The following is a 20,645-nucleotide window of genomic DNA, read 5'->3' on the forward strand; positions in this document are numbered from 1 at the left end:
GGGGTTGAACCCAGGGGTTTCTATTTCCGGGCTCCACTCCCAGCCCGATTTCTTACTTGTTGCCAAAGGGCCTCACTAAGTAGCCGAGGCTGTGCGCGAACCCAGATCCTCCTCATTCGGCCCCCCAAGTGCTGGGATCACAAGCGTGCGCCTCCGCGCCCGACTGTCTTTTTTTAATTAATTAATTAATTAATCTATATATTTATTTATTTTTGCGGGTCTGGGGCTGGGACCCGGGGGCATTCGACCTCCGAGCGACACCCCCGCCCTATTTTTTATTCTTTATTTCGAAACCGGGTCCCACTGAGTCGCCGAGGGCCTCGCTAAGTAGCCGAGGCTGGCCGCGAACCGCGATCCTCCGGTCTCGGCCTCCCGAAGGCTGGGATGACGAGAGCGTGCGCCGCCGCGCCCGGCTCTTTTTTTATTTTGAGACAGGGTCTCACTAGGTTGCTGGGGGGCCTCTCCATCATCAATCACTGAGGCTGGCCTCGAACCCCCGATCCTCCTGTCTCGGCCTCCCCAGCACTGAGATTACAAGCACGCGCCACTCCTCCAGGCGGTAACACTTCTCTGGACTGAGGGCGAAGCCCGTGGCACACACCTGTTAACGAACAGGCAGAGGTGCCGGAGGGACACAGACACTGGAGGGTGGCAGGCTGGGATGCCCGCGCCCCTCCAGCAGGACCGGCACCCACTCATCAAATTCAGGACAGGCCTCTCTGCCTGGCACCCACCCAACAACGGGGACTTCCTTTCTACTTCCTTTCTACGGTGTCTCTGTGACCCTGGGGGCCACCCCCTCAGAAGAGAAAGCCCCGGGAAGAAAGCAGAACGGCTCTCAGGCCCTCCCAAGCATTCTAATGTCCGCAGACTCCCCAGGGTGTGAAATCGGGGAGGACAAAGTCCCCAGAAGCGGTGGGATCATTTCCTCCTCCAACTCTCTCAGGCCATGCCAGGAAAGGCATCGGTGGCGGCGGCTGCGGGGTCCCTCCCTGCAGGACCGGTTGCAGGCATTTCTTGACCAAGCTGTGCACACAGACACACACACGCACACCGCCGTCATCATCACCACCGCCATCTACCAGGCCGCCAAGTTCAAATCTTTAAAGACAGCAAGCTGGGGTTCCCAGAGGCCACACGGCGAGCCGAGCGCCCCGAACTCGCGCCTTCCCCCCGACGTCCAGCGTCTGGCTCCTCTCCTGCCCGACTCGGGGTGGAGGCCGTGGAGTCTACTTGGCCCGGGAGCCCAGGCGGGCAGAGGGGGCCGTGCCACGCACAGATGGGCCGGAGAGCCTGCTTGTGGGCAGGCGGGGCCCCAGAGCTGCCAGGAACACTCACATAACTTGGTCCCGGAGAGCCCCGGGGGGAGCTGTCTCTGCAGAACCCCGACCCGCGTGGGGACCAGAGAGAAAAGAGCGTGCCGCCGAATCGGGTGGCCGAGAGCCACCGCCATTCCTGGCCAGGACAGCAAGGGGCCTTGCGGCGGGGCAGACTTCCCCTGGGGTCCCCCGCCTCCTCCTCCGGCGGCCGAGGTGCTCCCGGGAGCACCGCTTACCTCTTGTAGGCCCCGTGCAGGGGCTGCAGGCACAGGAACTGCCAGTAATCCAGGCAGAGGGCCTTGAACCTGAGCATGGCGGCCTGGGCTCCCCGCGGACAGGCTGGGGCTGCTGGCTGGTCCCGGGCCCGCTTGCAGGTGCGGCTCAGCGCACAAAGGGCAGGACACAAAACCCGCTGCGCGCTCACCCGAGCTGCTGCAGTCTCTGGAGTTTCTGGGGGCTCCCCTGGGGGTGCCCGGGGCAAGCCCAGGCAGCGCTGGCGGGGTGCGGCGGCGGGGCCCCCCGGCCCATCCTCCCGGGGGGCTCCGGATGCGAGAGTTCCTGGGGGGCAGCTCCAAACCTTTCCACAGCCGGATCCCCGGCCCCGAGCTGGCCCTGGCCCCCAGCGGCCTCGACCCCAGGGGGAGCGGGTCGGGAGGGGCCGGGGCTCCCTTCTGCCTAGCAAGCTGGGTTTGGCGGGCAGCAGCCGCGTGGGGCTGGCGGTGGCGGTGGCTCCAAAGGGAAGCCTAGGAAAACTGACAGGGCCTCTGAAGCCGTTGCCCTGGCGACGGGAACGCATTGATAAAATCTAACAGGGAACCCGCGGGGACCGCAGCTCGCGCCCGCTCATTGGCTGCCCGGAGGGGACATCCATCAGCAAAGAGGGAGGGAGGGCCTGGGCACGGGGCCCATGCCAGCTCAGGGGCCTCGGGGAGCGGGACACTGTGACCGCCGCTCTGCTGACCACCGGACCCCCCACGCCCACGGCCACGCTGGCAGTCTATAATCCTGGTACTTGGGAGGCTGAGACAGGAGGATCGCAGGACAGTCTCGGCCTCGCTGGGTGAGGCTCTGTGCAACTTACTGAAACAAACTCTCTTTCAAAATAAAGAATAAAAAACTAGGGCCGAGGGTGTAGCTCGGAGGCGGATGCCCCTGGGCTCCATCACTAGTTTGGGGGAAAAAGGGGGGGGTTTGGGGTTGTATCTCAGAGGTAGGACAAGGAGGACACCCCTGGTTCCATCCCTACTCACACACACACGCACGCGCACGCACGCACGCGCGCACACACACTCTTCACCTGCTCAAACCCATCACGCTCTTCAGGCCCTCTGCCAGGGGTCCTTCGATTGGACCTCGACTCCTCCTGGGGCCCTTCTCTGGCGTCCCCGCTAAAGCCCCCCGGGTGTTCCCAAGGGCCGCCTGTGCTCCCGGCAGGACCCGGCTCCCCCTCAGCAAAGGGCATCTCTGGGCCAGAGACCGCATCCCTCCTTGGGCTGGCTGCAGCTGCTGCGCCAGAGAATCTTTTTATTTATTTATTTATTATTTATTTATTTATTTGGTGGTACTTGGGGTGGAACCCAGGGGCTTTTCTACCTCCAGGCTATACTCCCAGACCTATTTTATACTTTATTTGGAAACAGGGTCTCACTGAGCTGCCGAGAGCCTCGCTCAGAGGCTGAGGCCGGCTCTGAACCTGCGCGATCCTCCTGTCTCGGCCTCCCAAGCGCGGGGATGACAGGCGTGCGCCGCCACGCCCGGATTTTTTTTTTTTTTTTTTAATTTTTGAAACAAGGTCTCGCCAAATGGCTGAGGCTGAGGCTAGCCTCTAATCGCTGACCCTCCTGGCTGAGCCTCACCATAGTGGCTTGCACCACCACACCCAGGGCCTCTGAACAGCTTAGCGCCCAGGACTCCGCCCCCAACCCAAAGACCCTCGGCCCTTCCTGGGTGACCTTCCGGGAACCGGCTTGTCCTGGGGCGGCAGGGATGGAGAAATGGCCCTGCCTGGCCCCCCTGCTGCAAAAATGGAGGCTGTGGGGCCGGCAGGGGCACCGGGGCATCATCAGGGTGGGCCTCGCCGGATGCAGAATGCCCGACCTGATAACTGGGGTGGGCCGGGAAGGCGGCAACGCTGGCCATCTGCCCGTCTGCCAAGGTAGCTCCCAGCCGCCCCTCTCCCTGGGACGAGGCCATTAGAGCCCCTCTCACGCCCCTGGCAGAGGAAGCCGGCTGTGCCTTTGAAAGGCAGCAATTACTGGCTGGACCATTGATTCTGAATTCCCAGGCTCCGGCTTCAAAAGCCCCGGGGGCGGGGCCGGGGCTGGCCACCCTGCCTAGCCAGCGCGCCTGGGCTGCACAGAGGCCTGGCGAGGCGCCAGGCGGGAAGTGGGGCCCTGCCTGGGTCCAGGCCCTCCTCCAGCTTCAGGGTCCCTTGTGGGTGCTGGAACTCAGTGAGCCTCGCCTGCGAACTGGGAGCCATGAGCTATCTCTGGGTCCCCAAGGAGGATCCAGGTCTCAGCGAGATGGCAGAGCCGGGGGGCTGATCCTACTTAGCACCGGTCTCTTTGCTGTCCCAGAAACAAACGCACGGAGGGAGCGTGCTCTACCCCCGGGCCTTTGCACTGGCTGTGGGTGCCAGGGCCGCCGTATGCTCTGGCCCCTCCCTAGCGCTCAGGCCCTGGCTTCCAACACTCCGATTCCCAACGTATTTTTCTTCAGAGACCTAGCGCCACCAGACACATTATAGTTACAACCAGTTTCTTCTCCGCAAAGATGCTGGGACTGTTAACACACTGGGACTGTTAACTGCTGGTAAATTAGGGGACAGGGCAGGTTTCAGGAGATACAGGGGTCTCCGCTTGGACCCCAGCTCCTTCCTCTAGGGGAGAGAAGGGCTGCTTCTTGGGCTTCCAAGTCAAGCGTGGCCCCTGCCCAGCCTGGGACTAAAAGCCCCCGCTCCTCCCCTCCTTCCAGAGCGCTCTGAGCCTGGCCCCAGCAGGGCGCCTGACTGTCCGGCTGGCAGATGCCCGGGGAGCCTCCGGCTGCCAGCCACGCGGGCCCAGAAGAGTCCCGCCTCATGGGTGCTGCGAGCTGGGTTTGTTCTCACTGAACAAAACTGCTGTTATTGCCGGGCCTGGTGGGGCGCGCCTGACATCCCAGCATCCGGGAGGCTGAGAAAGGAGGATCATGGCTCGAGGCCAGTCTCAGCCACTTAGTGAGGCCCTTTGCAACTCAGTGAGACCCTGTTTCCAAATAAAGAATAAAAAATAAGCCGGGCGCGGTGGGCGCGCGCTTGTCATCTCCGCGCTTGGGAGGCGGAGACAGGAGGATGGCGCAGGTTCGAAGCCAGCCTCGCTGGCTTAGGAGACCCTGTTTCCATATAAAAATGTAAAAATAGGTCTGGGAGTGTAGCCCGGAGATAGAAGGGCTTCCAGGAACCCCAGTACCACCAAAATAAATAAATAAATAAAAATAAAATAATATAAAATAGGTCTGGGAGTGTAGCCCGGAGGTAGAAGGGCTTCCAGGAACCCCAGGACCACCAAAAAAATAAATAAATAAAAATAAATAAATAAAAATAAAATAATATAAAATAGGTCTGGGAGTGTAGCCCGGAGGTAGAAGGGCTTCCAGGAACCCCAGTACCACCAAAAAAATAAATAAATAAATAAAAAATAGGGCTGGGGGTGTCACTTGGCGGTAGAATGCCCCTGGATTCCATCCCCAGTACTACACACACACACGCACAAATAACCTGTGGTTATTGTTGTACTGGGCATTGCAGCAAAGCGCAGGAGTGTGTGTATAATATGCGTGGGACCCGGCTCCCGGGCCTCCAGGAGCACGTCCTGGGGTCCGCCCAGCTCGCATCCCTGGCCCTGTCCTGATGGCCCCTGAGCGGAGCTGGCGGATGTGACAGCTTCACCCAGGACCCAACACCGGGTCCGGGCCCGCTCGGCGTCCCCAGGCCCGGGGCTGACCACCCGGGGTCTGCTTTTGGGCTTGGTCCAGAGCCAAGCTCCTGCCGCACCTCCTCCCACCTTCAGGCCGCCCCTGGCCTTAGAGACTCATCTCCCACCCCCCAAACAGGGGGCAGGTCAGCTTCTAGCCATTTCTGCCACACACCACAGACGCACCCCGCTCTGCAGTTCACCTCGAAACCCGCGACTCGGCCCCGCTTCCCGTGTCCAATCCCTTCTGGTAAAAACAGAGAATGCTGCGTGTGGGCAACTTCATGATCCCAAACACACACACACACACACACACACACACACACACACACGCCCGGTGGAGACCGACCATCAGCATCCCGCATTCCACCAGATGCAGGCTGTGGACCAATAGGAGCCCTGGCAGCTCCCCTGGTTGTCATGGGAACCGCCGGCTGCAGGGGCTGGTCCTGGGGGACCCGGGCGGGCGGCCTCAGATCTCAGAGCAGCCATTAGCGTAGCTAATCCTCAGGGGGCCATTGCTGCGGCCCTGGTCTTGGGGGACGTTTGGCTGGACACGGGCCTGGGAGACATTTGGCTGGTCCCTGGTTGGGGGACAATTGGCTGGTCCCTGGTCTGGAAGACGTTTGTCTGGTCCTTGGTCTTGGAGATATTTGGCTGGTCCCTGGTTTGGGGGATGTGTGGCTGGTCCCTGGTCTGGGATGTTTGGCTGGACCCTGGTCTTGGGGGACGAATGTCTGGTCACTGGTCTTGGGGGATATTTGGCTGGTCTCCGGTCTTGGGGGATGTTTGGGTGGTCCCTGGTCTTGGGGAATATTTAACTGGTCTCTGTTTTGGGGGGATGTCTAGATGGTCCCTGGTCTTTGGGGATGTTTTGCTGGTCTCTGTTCATGGGGGACGTTTGGCTGGTCCTATGTCTTGGGGGACATTTGGATGGTCCCTGGTCTTTGGGGATGTTTTGCTGGTCTCTGTTCATGGGGAATGTTTTGTTATTCCCTGTTCTTGGGGGACGTTTGGATGGTCCCTGATCTTGGAGGATATTTTGCTGGTCCCTGTTCTTGGGGAAGGTCTGGCAGGTCCTTGGTACTGGGGGATATTTGGCTGCCCTTGTTCTTGGGGAATATTTGGATGTTCCTTGGTCTTGGGGGATGTTTGGCTGGTCTCTGTTTTGGGGGGATGTTTTGCTGATCCCTGATCTTGGGGGACGTTTGGATGGTCTCCGGTCTTGGGGGATCTTTGGCTGGTCCCTGTTTATGGGGGATATTTGGTTGGTCTCTTATCTTGGGGAATGTTTTGCTATTCCCTGTTCTTGGGGAACGTTTCGCTGGTCTCTGTTCTTGGGGGACATTTGGTTGGTCTCTGCTCTTGGGGTACGTTTGCATGGTCTCTGCTCTTGGAGGACGTTTTGCTGGTCTTTCTTTATGGGGGATGTTTGGCTGGTCTCTGTTTTTGGGGGATGTTTTGCTGGTCCCTGTTCTTGGGGGATGTTTGGCTGGTCTTTGTTTATGGGGGACATTTGGTTGGTCTCTATTCTTGGGGAATGTTTTGCTATTCCCTGTTCTTGGGGGACGTTTGGATGGTCCCTGGTCTTTGGGGGTGTTTTGCTTGTCTCTGTTTTTGGGGGATGTTTTGCTGGTCCCTTGTCTTGGGGGACGTTTGGATGGTCCCTGGTCTTGGAGGATATTTGGCTGGTCTCCGGTCTTGGGGGATGTTTGGCTGGTCACTGTTGTTGGGGGATGTTTGGCAGGTCCTTTTTATTGGGGGATATGTTGCTGGTCTCTGTTTTGGGGGGATATTTTCTGGCATTTGGTCTTGCGGGATGTTTGGCTGGTCTCTGGACTTTGGGGATGTTTGTCAAGTCCCTGTTATTTGTGGATATTTTGCTGCTCTCTGATCATGGGGGATATTTTGCTGGTCCCTGTTCTTGGGGGACGTTTGGATGGTCCCTGGTCTTGGGGGCTATTTTGCTCGTCTCTGTACTTGGGGGAAGTTTGGATGGCCTTTGTTTATGGAGGATGTTTGGCTGGTCTCTGTTCTTGGGGGATCTTTGGCTGGTCTTTGTTTATGGGGGACATTTGGTTGGTCTCTATTCTTGGGGAATATTTTGCTATTCCCTGTTCTTGGGGAACGTTTGGATGGTCCCTGGTCTTTGGGGATGTTTGGCTGGTCTCTGTTCATTTGGGATGTTTGGCTGGTCTCTATTCATGGGGTACATTTTGATGGTCCCTGGTCTTGGGGGATATTTTGTTGGTCTCTGTTCTTGGGGATGTCTGGCTGATCCCTGGTCATTGTTCATGGGGGATGTTTGGCTGGTCCCTGTTTTTGGTGGATGTTTGGCTGGTCCGTGGTCTGGGGGGATCTATTGCTGCTCTCTTTTTTTGGGAATGTTTGGTGGTCTCTGTTCTTCCCCGGTCTTGGGGAACCTTAGGATGGTCCTGGTCTTGGGAAATATTTAACTGGTCTCTTACATGTAGGGTGTTTGGCTGGTCCCTTGTCTCGGGGACGTTTGCCTGTTCCCTGGTCTGGGTGTTCGGCTGGTCACTGGTTTGCGATCTGGCTGGTCCCTGTCATGGGGGACCTTCGGCCGGCCCCTGGTTTGGGGACGTATGGCTGATCCCTGGTGTGGGATGATGGCTGATCCCTGGTCTCAGGGACGTTTGGCTGATCCTTGTTCTTGGGGGATCTTTGATCTCTGATCTAGGGGGTCCTATGGTTGATCTCTAGTCTTGGGGTAGCTTTGGCTAATCTTGATTTGAGGATCCTTGGGGGGACATTGAGCTGATCCCTGGTCTTGGGGGCAACGCTGCTGAGCTCCGATTTTCGGGGTAACCAGTTTGAGCTGTACTCTTCTCAGGGGACATACCAGCAGTACCTCTGGTCTTTGGGGAAGCCTGGGCGATGGACAGCAGTGTCCGCCTCCCCCGTGGCTCCCTGGGGGGGCCTTGGGGTGCAGACAGGAAGCGGGGGCCTAAGCGGTCAGTCCCTGGGTGGGTGAGAGAGGAGGTGACGCGCACCTGTAGCGGTCAGTGGACAGGCTGCTTCCGGTCTCCAGGGAGCTTCTGGGTGCAAAAGCAAACAGGGTTACCGATGGCCCCTCAAGCCCCGGGGACCTTGCCAGCCCAGCTCCTCCGGGGTCCCGGGATGCCCCGGGAGCCGAGCACCCCCTGCAGGAAACCATGAGCCTTAACTCCACTCGCAGGAGGCCAGGAAGAGAGGCCGGGGGATTGGCTGCCAGGGGCCCTCCGCACCACACCCGCTCCGCCATGTCTTGGTGAGAACCCCCCCACCCCGGGGGCAGCAGGGCTCAGTAAGGTAGAGAGAGGCCCAGCATGAGGGTGCCGAGCAAGTCTGGGGTGCTGTCCACCAAGGAGAAGGGCAAAAGCCGCGTGTCCTGGCACACACCTGGAACCCTGGTACTTGGGAGGCTGAGACTGGAGGCTCACAGGTCGGAGGCCAGCCTCAACGATTTAGCAAGATCCTGTTTCAACATAAAAAAAATACAAAGGGCTGGGGGTGGGGCTCAAAGGTAGAATATCCCTGGGTTCAATCCCCAGTACTATAAAAAAAAAAAAGAGGAGGTTCTGGGGGCTGGGGGTGTGTGCACCCCTGCAAAAAGCCTCCTCCTTGGAGTTTCAAAGAGAGAGCGTTTGTGGGCCAAGCCTGGGCTTAGGGTGAAGTGTTCCCAAGAGGGAGGCAAGGGCTTATTTATGGAATTTTCCTCGGATCCCAGAGGGGATGCAGGAAGGCCGTGGGTCCCTCCCTGCAGCATTTCCCCTCCCTCTTATTAAATAAAGAGTTGAGTCATGGCCACAACTTTGTAAAACCACAGCTCGACACAAGGAGAACACACCATCGCCCTCCAGCTCTCTGGGACACAGCTGAGCAACTATTTGGGGCTGATTTCCAGACGGGTCTCTCTCTCAATGTGTGCCTGTGGCAGTGTGTGTGTGTGTGTGTGTGTGTGTGTGTGTGTGTGTGTGTTTTTGTACTAAGAATGGAATTCGGGGGCATCTAACCCTTAAAGTACATCTCATTCTTTCTTAAATTTTTTTTTTTTTATTTTTTTTTGCCATCCTGGGGATGGAACCCAGGGGCATTCGACCTCCGAGCTAAACCCCCTGCCCTATTTTTTTTTTTTTATTCTTTATTTGGAAACAGGGCCTCACTAAGTTGCGGAGGGCCTCACTAAGTAGCTGAGGCTGGCTTCGAACCTGCGCGATCCTCCGCGGGGCTAAAACGTGACCCCAACAGAGCCTGGGAGACTGAGGCAGGAGGACGGCGGGTTCGAAGGCAGCCTCGGCAACTTAGTTGATAAGTCGGGTCCCTCCCCTCCCGCACACGATCTCATGACGGGAGCCGGAGGGGGAACCCTGGGGGCAGAGACATCTCGAGACTCCAGGTGCCGTGAGACATACTTGAGATCACGAGACTCCAGATGTCGCGAGACAGTCGGCGTGCCTATGAAACATGGGCACTTCTGATCCGCCACGTGACTCAGCCGGCCAATCAGGACTCTGCGTGGCCCCTCGGTCCCTTCCCCCACGGCCGGCTGACTCCCCAGAGGGAGCCGGGTTGGGTCCAAATAAAGCAGCGGCCTCTGATAACCCGGTGTTTCTACCTCCCTCCTAAACACCCTAACTCTATTTCCAACCATTCATTAGTGAGACCCTGCTTCAAAACAATAACAAAACAAGATTGGGGGTGTGTCTTGGAGGTAGGATGCCCCGGGTCCAATCCTCAGAACCATTTGTGTACACACACACACACACACACACACACACACACACACACACACGGTACCCCGCCCTGAGGCCTCCATTCAGAAGAACACAGAAGGCTTCTGTTCGCCGGCTCTTGGCCCTGGCTCCAGACGCCCTGCCCTCTGGCCTGGAGGACACAGTGTCCCCCACCGGCCTCCACGCCCCTCTACCCCGCCAGGCGGTCGCCCTGCCCAGAGCTCAGTCCCAGCCTGGAAAAAATGGCTATAAGGGGAAGGCGAGGCCCGGGCTGGGACATGGACCATCCCGGCTTCATTCATGTCTGGGTCCCCGTCTACACCACGAGGTCTACAGGAGGGTTAGTAGTCGTCTGGGGCCGGGGCGAGCACCGCACAGCACTTTGAGAATAAAGTCATTTTTCCAACCTGTGGGACCTCGGGGTGGCAGCGGAGGGACCCCACGCCCCAGCACCCCAGGGCCGCCCGCGAGCGCTGCAGTACTGAGCACAAGAGGTACTGTTTCTCTACTCTCCCGGACCAGGAAAGTGATTAATTGATAGTCATAGTAAGAGACAGGCACAGATGTGCCGGGGTGGGGCGGTGGAACGGTCTAGAACATTCAGATAGAGTCAACTGCTGGACGGAGCCCCCAGTCCAGGTTTACCATCCGCACGCACTCAAGGCCATGATAACAAATAATATGTTATTTTTTATTATTTGTTATGCTATGATTTTTATATTTAATTTATGTTATTATTTTTATATTTATATAATATTACTATTTGTCAAAAACAAATAATAATAACGAAGCCATCATAATGCTACACGGGAATAAAAAGGTATTTAAACTCATGAATTGCTTACTTCTGGTTTTTTTTTTTGTTTTTTTTTTCCCAGTAATGAGAGTTGAACCCGGGGGCATTCTACCTCCAAGCTACACCGCCAGCCCTATTTTCTATTCTTTATTTTGAAACAGGGTCTCAAAGTTGAACCCGGGGGCATTCTACCTCCGATTAACACTCTCAGCCCTATTTCTATTCTTTATTTTGAAACAGGGTCTCACTACTTTGCAGAGGGCTTCACTAATTAGCTGAGAACCTGAGATCCTCTTTCTTCAGCCTCCCAAGTACTGGGATTACAACCGTGTGCCGCCTGGCTCAGACTTATCCATTTAATTTAATTTTTTTTTCAGTAATGGGGATGGAACCCAGGGGTCACTTTACTACTGAGCTCCATCCCCAGATCTATTTTTGTGGTACTAGGGAATGAACCCAGTGACTTCCTTTTATCTTTTGTTTTTTTTGTGTGTGTGTTTTAAAACAGGGTCTCTAAGCCGGGCGTGGCGGCGCACGCTCGTCATCCCCGCGCTCGGGAGGCTAAGACAGGAGGATCGCGCTGGTTCGAAGCCAGCCTCGGCTACTTAGCGAGGCTCTCGGCAACTTAGTGAGACCCTGTTTCCAAATAAAATATAAAAAAGGTCTGGGAGTATAGCCCGGAGGTAGAAAGCCTCTGGGTTCCACCCCCAGTACCACCAAAATAATAATAATAATAATAATAATAATAATAATAATAAATTTTAAAAACAGGGTCTCACTAGGTTGCTGAGAGTTTCACTAAATTGCCGAGGCTGTCCTCGAACCTGTAATCCTCCTGTCTCGGTCTCCCAAATACTGGGATGACGGGCGCGCGCCGCCACACCCGGCTCTCTTTTTAGTTTTCGAAACAGGGTCCCACTGAGTTGCGGGGGGCCTCGCTAAGTAGCTGAGGCTGTCCGCGAACCGCGATCCTCCAGTCTCTGCCTCCTGAATGCTGGGATTACACGCCTGTGCCAACATGCCCGGCTTTATTTTATTTTATTTTTTGGTACTGGGGATTGAACCTAGAAACATTCTACCTCCAAGCTATACTCCCAGTCCAATTTTTTATTTTTCATCTCACTGGGTTTTGGAGAGCCTGGCTAGTAGGCGAGGCTGGCCTTGAACCTGCGATCCTCCCGTCTCAGCCTCCCAAGTACAGGGATGACAGTCACGTACCAGGACGCCTGGCTTAGCCTGGGCTTCTTGACCCCTCTCACGGATGGGTAAACTGAGGCTCCGGAGGCTGAGACCTTCCCCAGGCTCCTCAGAGATGTGCCCCGCTTCCGATCTGGGCCATGGTGTTCTGTCTCTGCCCACAATCATCCCTGGCTGCAGACCTCCAACCACAGAACATTCTAGACCCGCCCAGCCGCAGGGCGGATGAGTCACTGACGCAAACATTCCTTCCAGGGGCTCTGGTGTCCCTGGGGGTGTTCAGAAAACAGCCCAACTTACCCCAAAGCCAGCAATACATGCGTCTTTTACAATTTAGTTTAGTTTTTTTTTTTTTTTTTTTTTTTTGCAGTACTGGGGATGGAACCCAGGGGCATTCGACCTCCAAGCTACACTCCCAGCTCTATTTTTAAAAATTGTTTATTTTTACTTATTTTTGGTGGTAATTGGGGGTGGAACCCAGGGGCTTTTCTACCTCCGGGTTATACTCCCAGACCTATTTTATACTTTATTTGGAAACAGGGTCTCACTGAGTTGCCGAGGGCCTCACTGAGTAGCTGAGGCTGGCCTCGAACCTGCGCGATCCTCGTGTCTCGGCCTCCCAAGGGCGGGGATGACAAGCGTGCGCCGCCACGCCTGGCTTTAATTCTTTATTTTGAAACAGGGTCTCACTGAGTTGCAGAGCGCCTCACTAAGCAGCTGAGGCTGTCCGCGAACCGCGATCCTCCCGTCTCAGCCTTACAATATAGTTTATTTTTATTTTAGGGCCTCTCCGTTGGGCAAGGGAGCCCGGCCTGCAGCTCCGGGTGGGGCGTGCCCGGCTGTAACCCCACCCGCCCCGGCAGGAGAGGGGGGAGCCTGCCAGGAGCCCGTATGGGGCTCCTATTTCAGGGATGCAAGATGCATTACCAGCACGCTCTGTTCCCGTGTCTGCTCCCCACGGCAGATGGCAGGGGCCTCAGTTACCCCCAGGCACCTGGAGCTAAGTGCCCTGGGGTCCCACGAGCCTTCCCATGGCAGCCCGGGCCCGGGCTGGAGCCGGACTCCCTGGGCACTGTCCTCAGCCTTCCTTCCTTTCTTTCTTTCTTTCTTTCTTTCTTTCTTTCTTTCTTTCTTTCTTTCTTTCCTTCCTTCTTTCTTTTTCCTTTCTTTCTTTCCTTCTCCGTGTGTGTGGGGGGCGCAGGGGTATAGGCCCGTGTACTCTGTGTCTTCTCTGGAGCCTCGGCTCCCGAGGGAAGGTGGGCCTCGCACATCAACTTGATGCGGGGGTAGCTAGCCTGAGGCAAGGAAGCAATGGGGTCCTGACCCCACAAGGAAGCAATCGGGGGTCCTGACCCCGCAAGGAAGCAATCGGGGGGGGGTCCTGACCCCGCGGGTGCCGCCGGGCAGACACGGGCTCAGGGCACCCAAGGCGGCGCCCAGCAGCCCGGGCTCCTCTGCCGCCAGCTCCCGAGCTTATCCCAGGAACCACAAGCCACGATTCGGGCCAAGATCAGGGAAGATGCCCCAGAGCGGGACACAGGGCGTCCGGGCGTCCCGGAGGCAGGCTTGCAGGTAAAGCCGGGAAGGGGCAAGCTGGAGCCCCCAGACCCACAGGTACTTAGCACCCGCAACAAATACTCAGGGCTCTGCTGGGCGGGAAAAAACGGGTCTGGTTCCCGGGCACCAAGTGCTGGGCCTCGACCATCATCAGACAGAGTCTGTAAGCGCAGGACAGGCGGCAGAAGTGGCCACTTCAGCCCAGCCGCCCGCCAGGCCTCGGGGCGCCCGCCCCTCCCCAGGGCCTCCGGACCCCTCCCGCACCCCGAGACCCCGCCTAACAGCTAGACACTTCAAGCGAGGGCCGGGAGCTGGGTGTGGACGTGCACACTAATCATCTCAGCCTCCTTGGGAGGCTGAGGCAGGAGGACCACAGATGTGAGGCCAGCCTAGACAATTTAGAAATAACCTGGAGGCGGTTCCCGGCCAGCCTCAGCTACTTAGCGAGGCCCTTCGCAACTCACAGTGACCCTATTTCAAAAATAAAATTCAAAAATATATATACTAAAAAATAAGGCTGGGGATATAGCTCGGAGGTACACTGCCCCTGGGTTCCACGCCCAGTTCCGAAATAAATAAATAAATAAATAAATAAATAAAGAATAAAGAATAAAAAATAGGGCAGGGGGTGTAGCTCGGAGGTCGAATGCCCCTGGGTTCCACATCCAGCCCCGCAAAAACTAACAACTAACTAAACAACCCGTCTCCGAATTAAAAAATAAGAAAGGCGGAGGGTAGAGCTGAGTGGTAGAGGGCTCCTGAGCTGAGGAAGAGCGTGTGCCCGGGTAGACATTCTGAGACCCTTATCCAGGTGCTGGATGCCCACCCATGCCAGGCCTCCCTCAGGAGTAGAGGCCAGAAGAGAGCCTGAGGCCGGCAGTGGCTGCAGCCAAGGTCCTTTTCCACGCCAGGGCATGGACCGAGCTGAGACGCTGGGTGTTCTCAGGAGCGGCCATCGCAGGCTGCAGGCAACCTGTACCCCAGCTTCCCAGCCAGGGCCCTGCCCGCGCCCCCCCACACCCCCCAGTCTCCCCAGGGCCCAGCGGGGCGGCCAGGCCTCCCGCGGGTCCCCTGCCCTGCCTCCCCCTGCCATCCGGGCTCCAACCTCCGCCCACCCTACGCTGTGCACGCCTCAGTCCTCAGCAGTCCGCACTGATCTGTCTCCCAACCTCCAGGAGACAGGAACTTTTTTTTCCTTTTCGGTACTAGGGATGGAACCCAGGGGCATTCTACCACCGAGCGACACCCCCAACCCTATTTTTTATTCTTTTAGATTGAAACAGGGTCTCACTGAGTTGCAAAGGGCCTCACTAAGTAGCCTCACTAAGTAACTGTCTTTGAACTGTGATCCTCCCGTCTCAGCCTCCTGAATCCTGGGATTACAATTGTGTGCCACCACGCCCGGCTACCCCCAACCCTATTTGATTCTTCTTTTTTTGGTGGTACAGGGGGTTGAACCCAGAGGTTTTCTACCTCCGGGCTACACTTCCAGACCTTTCTTATATTTTATTTGGAAACAGGGTCTCACTAAGTTGCCGAGAGCCTCACTAAGTAGCTGAGGCTGGCCTTGAACCCGCGCCATCCTCCTGTCTCGGCCTCCCGAGCGCGGGGATGACAAGCGTGCGCCACCACGCCCGGCCGTCTTCATTTTTGAAACCGAGTCTCATTAAGTCGCAGGGGGCCTTCACTAAGTTGCTGAGGCTGGCCTTGAACCTGCAAACCTCCCGTCTCAGCCTCCCAAGTACCAGGATGACAGGCATGTACCACCACGCCCAGCTCAGAACCAGTTTTGTACTCAGCCCTGTATCCAGGGCACGAAAGGGCCATCCGCAATTCATTTGTGGATACGGGTTTCCTGAGTACACGCCTGGTGCGTATTCTAGGCATTGCTGGTAACAAATGTCCACGTTCCTGTCCTGGGACAGCGGCCACGCTAGCAGCTCAGCAGAACAACCCGCGGACAATCAGGATAATCAAGGGCAGTGGGGAATCCCAGCTGGGAGAGGGAGGGGGAACGCCAGGGCAGGGGTCTGCCACTTTATTTTTTAATCTATTTTATTTTATTTATTTATTTATTTTTTTTTTTGGTGGTACTGGGGTTCCCGGAAGCCCATCTACCTCCGGGCCCACTTTATTTTTTTATTTTATTTTATTATTTTTTTTGGTGGTACTGGGGTTCCCGGAAGCCCTTCTACCTCCGGGCTACACTCCCAGACCTATTTTATATTTTTATTTGGAAACAGGGTCTCCTAAGCCAGCACGCGCGGCTGGCTTCGAACCTGCGCCATCCTCCCGTCTCTGCCTCCCCAGCGCGGGGATGACACTTTAGACTTGACATTCAGAGAGAGAGGGGCCAGGACGGCCCCGGCAGCCAAAGAAAAGCAAATAGCGAAAAGACGAAGAGCCGGTGTTGAGGAGTCAAGACGGCAAACTCTACGTGGACCTGCACGGGAGCCCAAGCCCAGACGCCGGCCCCCTTCCCGGAGCCCAGGATGCGACGTGCCCGGAGGATGCCCCCCGCCCCGGCCCCCCGCCACGTGTGCCCATGATGGGGGTGCTGAGTACTTACTCAGGGGAGCGGCCTTCATTAAGGCTGTATTCATGAAGCTGTCTGTACAGCGATGACCTTGGGTTTATTAGCCAGTTAGAAAGAGGAGCCGATTCTTGGAGGTCCTCCTGGTCCCCCATTTCATTCAGAAATTTCCCACTTCTGCAGTAACCAGCATTAGGGGGACATCTTGCTTTCTTCCTGATCTTAGCAAATAAAGCTTCTAGTTTTTCTCAAAAAAAAAAAAATTCCCACTTCTATTATCCTTTTTTTTTTTTTTAGGGGGGGTTGCTGGGGATTGAATCCAGGGGCGCTCTACCTCCAAGCTATACCTCCAGCCGGACGTATTTGGGTTTTTTATTTGGAATCAGGATCTGCTCGGGGCTTAGATGTGGCCCGTTGGGGAAGGGACGAAGTGGCCAGATATATATGGCAGGAAACAGCCTCATGGCTCGAAGTGATTTCCTTTCTATTCTGAGCCTCAGTCTCTCTGCCTGTAAAATGGAATCAGGCACAGGACATTTGCATAGCAGTCGGGGAGTGGGGGAGTGAGGCTCATGAGCTCTGAAGCCAACTCTGAAGTTGGCCATCATTCCGCTAACCGTCAGGATTTTCGCTGCCAGCCAATCGTGGTGGTGCCCGCCTGCCATCCCGGGACTCGGGAGGCGGACACAGGAGGATCGCAGGTGAGAGCGCAACTTAGTGGGAAAAAATAAAATCGGGCTGGGGGGGTGCGGCTCAGAGGTAGGGTGCTGCTGAGTTCAACCTCCAGGACTAGCAAAAGTAATGAAAGTAACGTCTCTGAGTCCTTGCAGAACAGGGACCTGGCTTGCTCTAGTCTGACCTCCCTGTGTTCTGAGGTTGAAGAAGGATGGATGTCGGGGTGCCCACACGCCGAGAGCCCGAGAGCTCAGTGCCCCCCAGGCCCAGCCTCTCCCCATAGCTCAGTCCACATCTCCAGCAAGTCTGCCGGGGGCCGTGCATTCATTCCCACAAAGGTTTCGGGGCCCCTGGTAGACCGAGTCAGCAGCTCCTCTGTCCCCTCTTAGGAAGAGTGTTGGGACTGGCATACAAACGGCGCTCCTGGCAGACCACTGGATTGGCTTAAGCGACGACGCTACTGGAAACGTCAGCGTGCTTGGACGGACATCAGCCCCGGCTGGGAGACCCAGCAGATGCTGACACCCTCTCCGGACCCCCAGGCCCAGATGCTAGTCACACCCAGGGCAATTTCATTTTTTTTTGTAGTACTAGTGATGGAACCCAGGGTCACTCTACCTTTGAGCTAAGTCCTCAGCCCATTTTTTATTCTTTATTTTGAAACCGGGTCTCGCTAAATAGCCGAGGCTGTCCGTGAACCCAGATCCTCCCGTCTCAGCCTCCCAGGCACTGGGATTACAAGTGTGCGCCACCACGTCTGGCTAGATTTTTTTTTTTTTTAAAGAAATACTATTCCAATGGTCCCAGCGTACAGCCTGAGCTCCGCACTCCCCACCCCAGACTAGTACGCGTTTGTCGAGGGGAGGCAGCTGAGCCTCAGTTTCCCCGACCCTCAAATAAAAGTCTTCATGACGTCTGTCCAGACCAGGCCTTGTAATAATGGCGCTACTGAGCCTGGGAGAGAAGGTAGCTGGGCTGGCTCACTCCATGCAGATTGGCACGTTTTGTCTTGATGAAACGGCCCCTCCCTCGGGGATGTTAAATTCTCCCCCGCCCCCCAGTGGAAAATTTCTCTGACATCAAGCTTCTGGGCCTGGGCAAAGCAAAGGTAGAGGTAGGGAGAAGACAGAGGGCCCAGAGATGATCCCTCCTGGGACAGGATTTGTGTTTCTTTCTCAAAAGCCAGCCAGGCCCTGAACCGGGAAGGAGAGAGCCCCGGGGCATCTGCTGGTACCCAAAGACCAACCCGGGGCCCTCCTGCTGCCGCGCTACTGCGCAGGGCAGGCGGCTCACGGGGCTGCTGACACAGCCTTAGGTTTGTTTACCTCCTTTCCACTCCAGAAGCCACAGGAGCACCGCCCCTCCTCCACTGGGGGGGCTCTGCAGTCCAGTGGGGGCCCCCAGGCCTTCCCCTTGGGAGGAGGCCTTGGGGTGCCCTCCAGGCAGGTGACCCCCACATGTCACCCCCGGCCTCCCTCTCCTAGTTCCCGGAGCTGAACCCAGCCCAGGAAGATCCGTCTAAACTTTCAACTCCCAGGCTCTGCAGGTAACCTCAGGGAGGTGGTGACCCCAAACTGGGCCTTGGACCCCTTGGCCCTGGGGTCTGGCGGGGCACAAGCCTGCCGGCTCCCCCTGGAACGGCACAGCGCAGGGCCCCCAGAGAACTCTGGCGGAAGCTGGCATCTGAATTCCACTGCCCCCTGGGAAGCCCGGCTTCACGGAGCACGGCTTCGGTTTCCATAAATACCCGGGGCCCGTGATGTCACCGCCCGTGTGGACTCGCAGCCTCGGCCTCTGGCACGAGGCCCAGCAGACGGGCGCTCCGCCACGCCGGCCCACACAACACCTGGCTGGACGCTCTAGCAGAACTCAGGGTCGCGGGCTAGACCTTTACCTGTCCTGGAGGACACAGCCTCCGCCCGGCCATATCAGGCACGGCCCCAGGGAAGGCTTTTCCCAAACTGCGTTAGGTGAGAGCTATCCCCAAAGTCAAATAAAATCCCTAGTGCGGCGGGTCTGGGGACTCTATGCGAATGGCGGCGGGGACACCTGCCCTCAAGAACCATGGGATCCCGGCCGTCCAAAAGGCTGGCTGACTAATACCCTTTTCCTTCTCCTCCTCCTCCTCACCACCAATAAACACCTCTGCCCCAGGTGGCCATCGCGCCCGGGCCTGCAGCTGCCAGCCCTCCCCCACGGCGCCCCTCACCCAGCCCTGGGGGCCCCTCAGGCAGGAACCTGCCGCATCTACTCACAAATAGCGTCTTCGGCAAGCCATCCTGCCTGGCGCGGCGCTTCTCCCTTCTCTCTCCCTCTTTGGCAGATGCTCGGGGTAGAGGAGGCTCAGCGGGGATGTGGAAGGGTATAAAATTAAACAGGAGGGCGAGTCACATTCCCCGGGGGTGGCAGCGGGGCTCACCCAGGGAGGAGCAGAGGGAGGGGTGGTGGCAGCGGGGCTCCGGAGGGGTCCTGGGCACGCAGGGCTCACGCGGTGCCCCGGAGCCGGCCAAGGGGTCCAGCCACCATGGTCTCCAGGTTGGGCGGGGGTGTCTGCCTTGCTACCTGGGACCTCCTCCTGGGGTGCAAGGATTAGAAGGGAGACGGGGAGGGGGGGGCAGGCAGTCCGCGTCGGCTGGCTTTCGCTGCAGCCGAAGGAGGAGCGGGAGCGCAGGAGCCTCCCCCCGACTCCCCAGGAGCAACGTAGTGCGGCCGGGCTGGACCAATCGCCAAGGCGCCTGTCGCCATGGCAACTGCAGCATCAGTCCTCGCCGCCCCGCGGCGCTCTAGCCGCAGAAGCGCTCATCGCCCGCCCGGGAGGGCGCGCGGGCCCCTCACTGAAAACCTGAAAATCTGTTGCTAAAACGCATTCACTCGCCCAAGGAGACGGCAAGGAGGGCGCTGCTTTCCAGGGCACCGAAATGTCGGTGCCACCGAGTGCACGGAGCTGGAGCCCTGGAGGCCGGCCTAGTCCAAGATTGGCTCGGCCTCCTGAGCCCTTGGCAAGCCGCTGGCCGCCTGGGCATCTCTGTGCTCCTGGAAAAAAAGCATCCTACGGGCTCTGTCGCGGGGGTCCCCAGGGCTTCCTGCACGCGCACGGCAGCTGTCTAACAGAACCCCCCCGTGCCGGAGGGAGTGCTGGAGGGCCCCCGGCCCAGGCCCAGCTGGCTTCCTCGACCTTCCACGTCCCGCCCGGGCTGGGCACAGGTGCCAGGTGCGCCTCTGGGTTCACATAGCTCTGCTAACCCCGGCATACATAGCCTCCAGCTCTCTAGGGCTGAAAGGAGACAGGAAATCAGCTCGTAATCAAGTACATAATTTTGCATGGTAATAGGATGGGACCGAATAAGAAGAGAGGGAGGAGGGAGAGAGGGAGGGGGTGGAGAGAAGAGGATATTCAGTGCCTTAGATGTTAGATGGGCGGGGGCACCCCGGAAGGCCTCTCCAAGGTGGGCCGAGGCCCGGATAAGGAAGGAGAGGGACTTGCAGACCGAAGGGAAAAACCTGTGTCAAGGGCTGGGGGCAGGAATGAACTGTCGGGTTTGCTCCAGGGCCTCTTCCACTCTCTCAGCTCAGACGTGACTGTCTCTGCATCTCGGGGCCCTTCCCTCACAGTGGAAGAAGGAGGCTCAGAGAGGGTGCGCGCCTGGCTCTCAATTGCACAGCAGAGGCTCGACCTGGGGAACGGCCGGGGGTTCCTAGGAGTGACTCGCATTGCTGGGGGCTTAACACAGGGCAGAGCCCGCTCCCTACTCTCCACGCCGGAGAGCTTAGCAACATCGGAACACAGCCCCAGCGGGCCTGGACAAGGGCTCTTCATAACCCACGTCGCTCAGAGAGGGGGCTCTTCAAAAGCTCAGTCCCGTTTCAGAAAGGAGGAGACGG

At 57.5% G+C, this 20,645-nt stretch overlaps 1 protein-coding gene across 3 annotated transcripts in view; it reads right to left on the reverse strand.

The window, feature by feature from the left end:
* The window catches only part of IQSEC1 (IQ motif and Sec7 domain ArfGEF 1), a gene marked incomplete at both ends in the record, with an annotated part of 173,444 nt that overhangs the window by 82,056 nt on the left and 70,743 nt on the right, over positions 1 to 20,645 (reverse strand). Inside the window, one exon of one of the 3 annotated variants that reach the window (XM_080718131.1) lies at positions 8,284 to 8,328. The exons of 1 other annotated variant lie outside the window; for it this stretch is intronic. Coding sequence is in view for 1 of the 2 variants with exons in the window: in XM_080718128.1 (XP_080574254.1) it covers positions 1,556 to 1,632 (77 nt within the window). Of the gene's footprint in view, positions 1 to 1,555; positions 1,633 to 8,283; positions 8,329 to 20,645 lie in introns of those variants that run through there. One more of the 3 variants, XM_080718128.1, reaches the window with a different exon arrangement.

Source organism: Muscardinus avellanarius, assembly GCF_963383645.1.
Source record: "Muscardinus avellanarius genome assembly, chromosome: 22".
NCBI lineage: Eukaryota > Metazoa > Chordata > Mammalia > Rodentia > Gliridae > Muscardinus > Muscardinus avellanarius.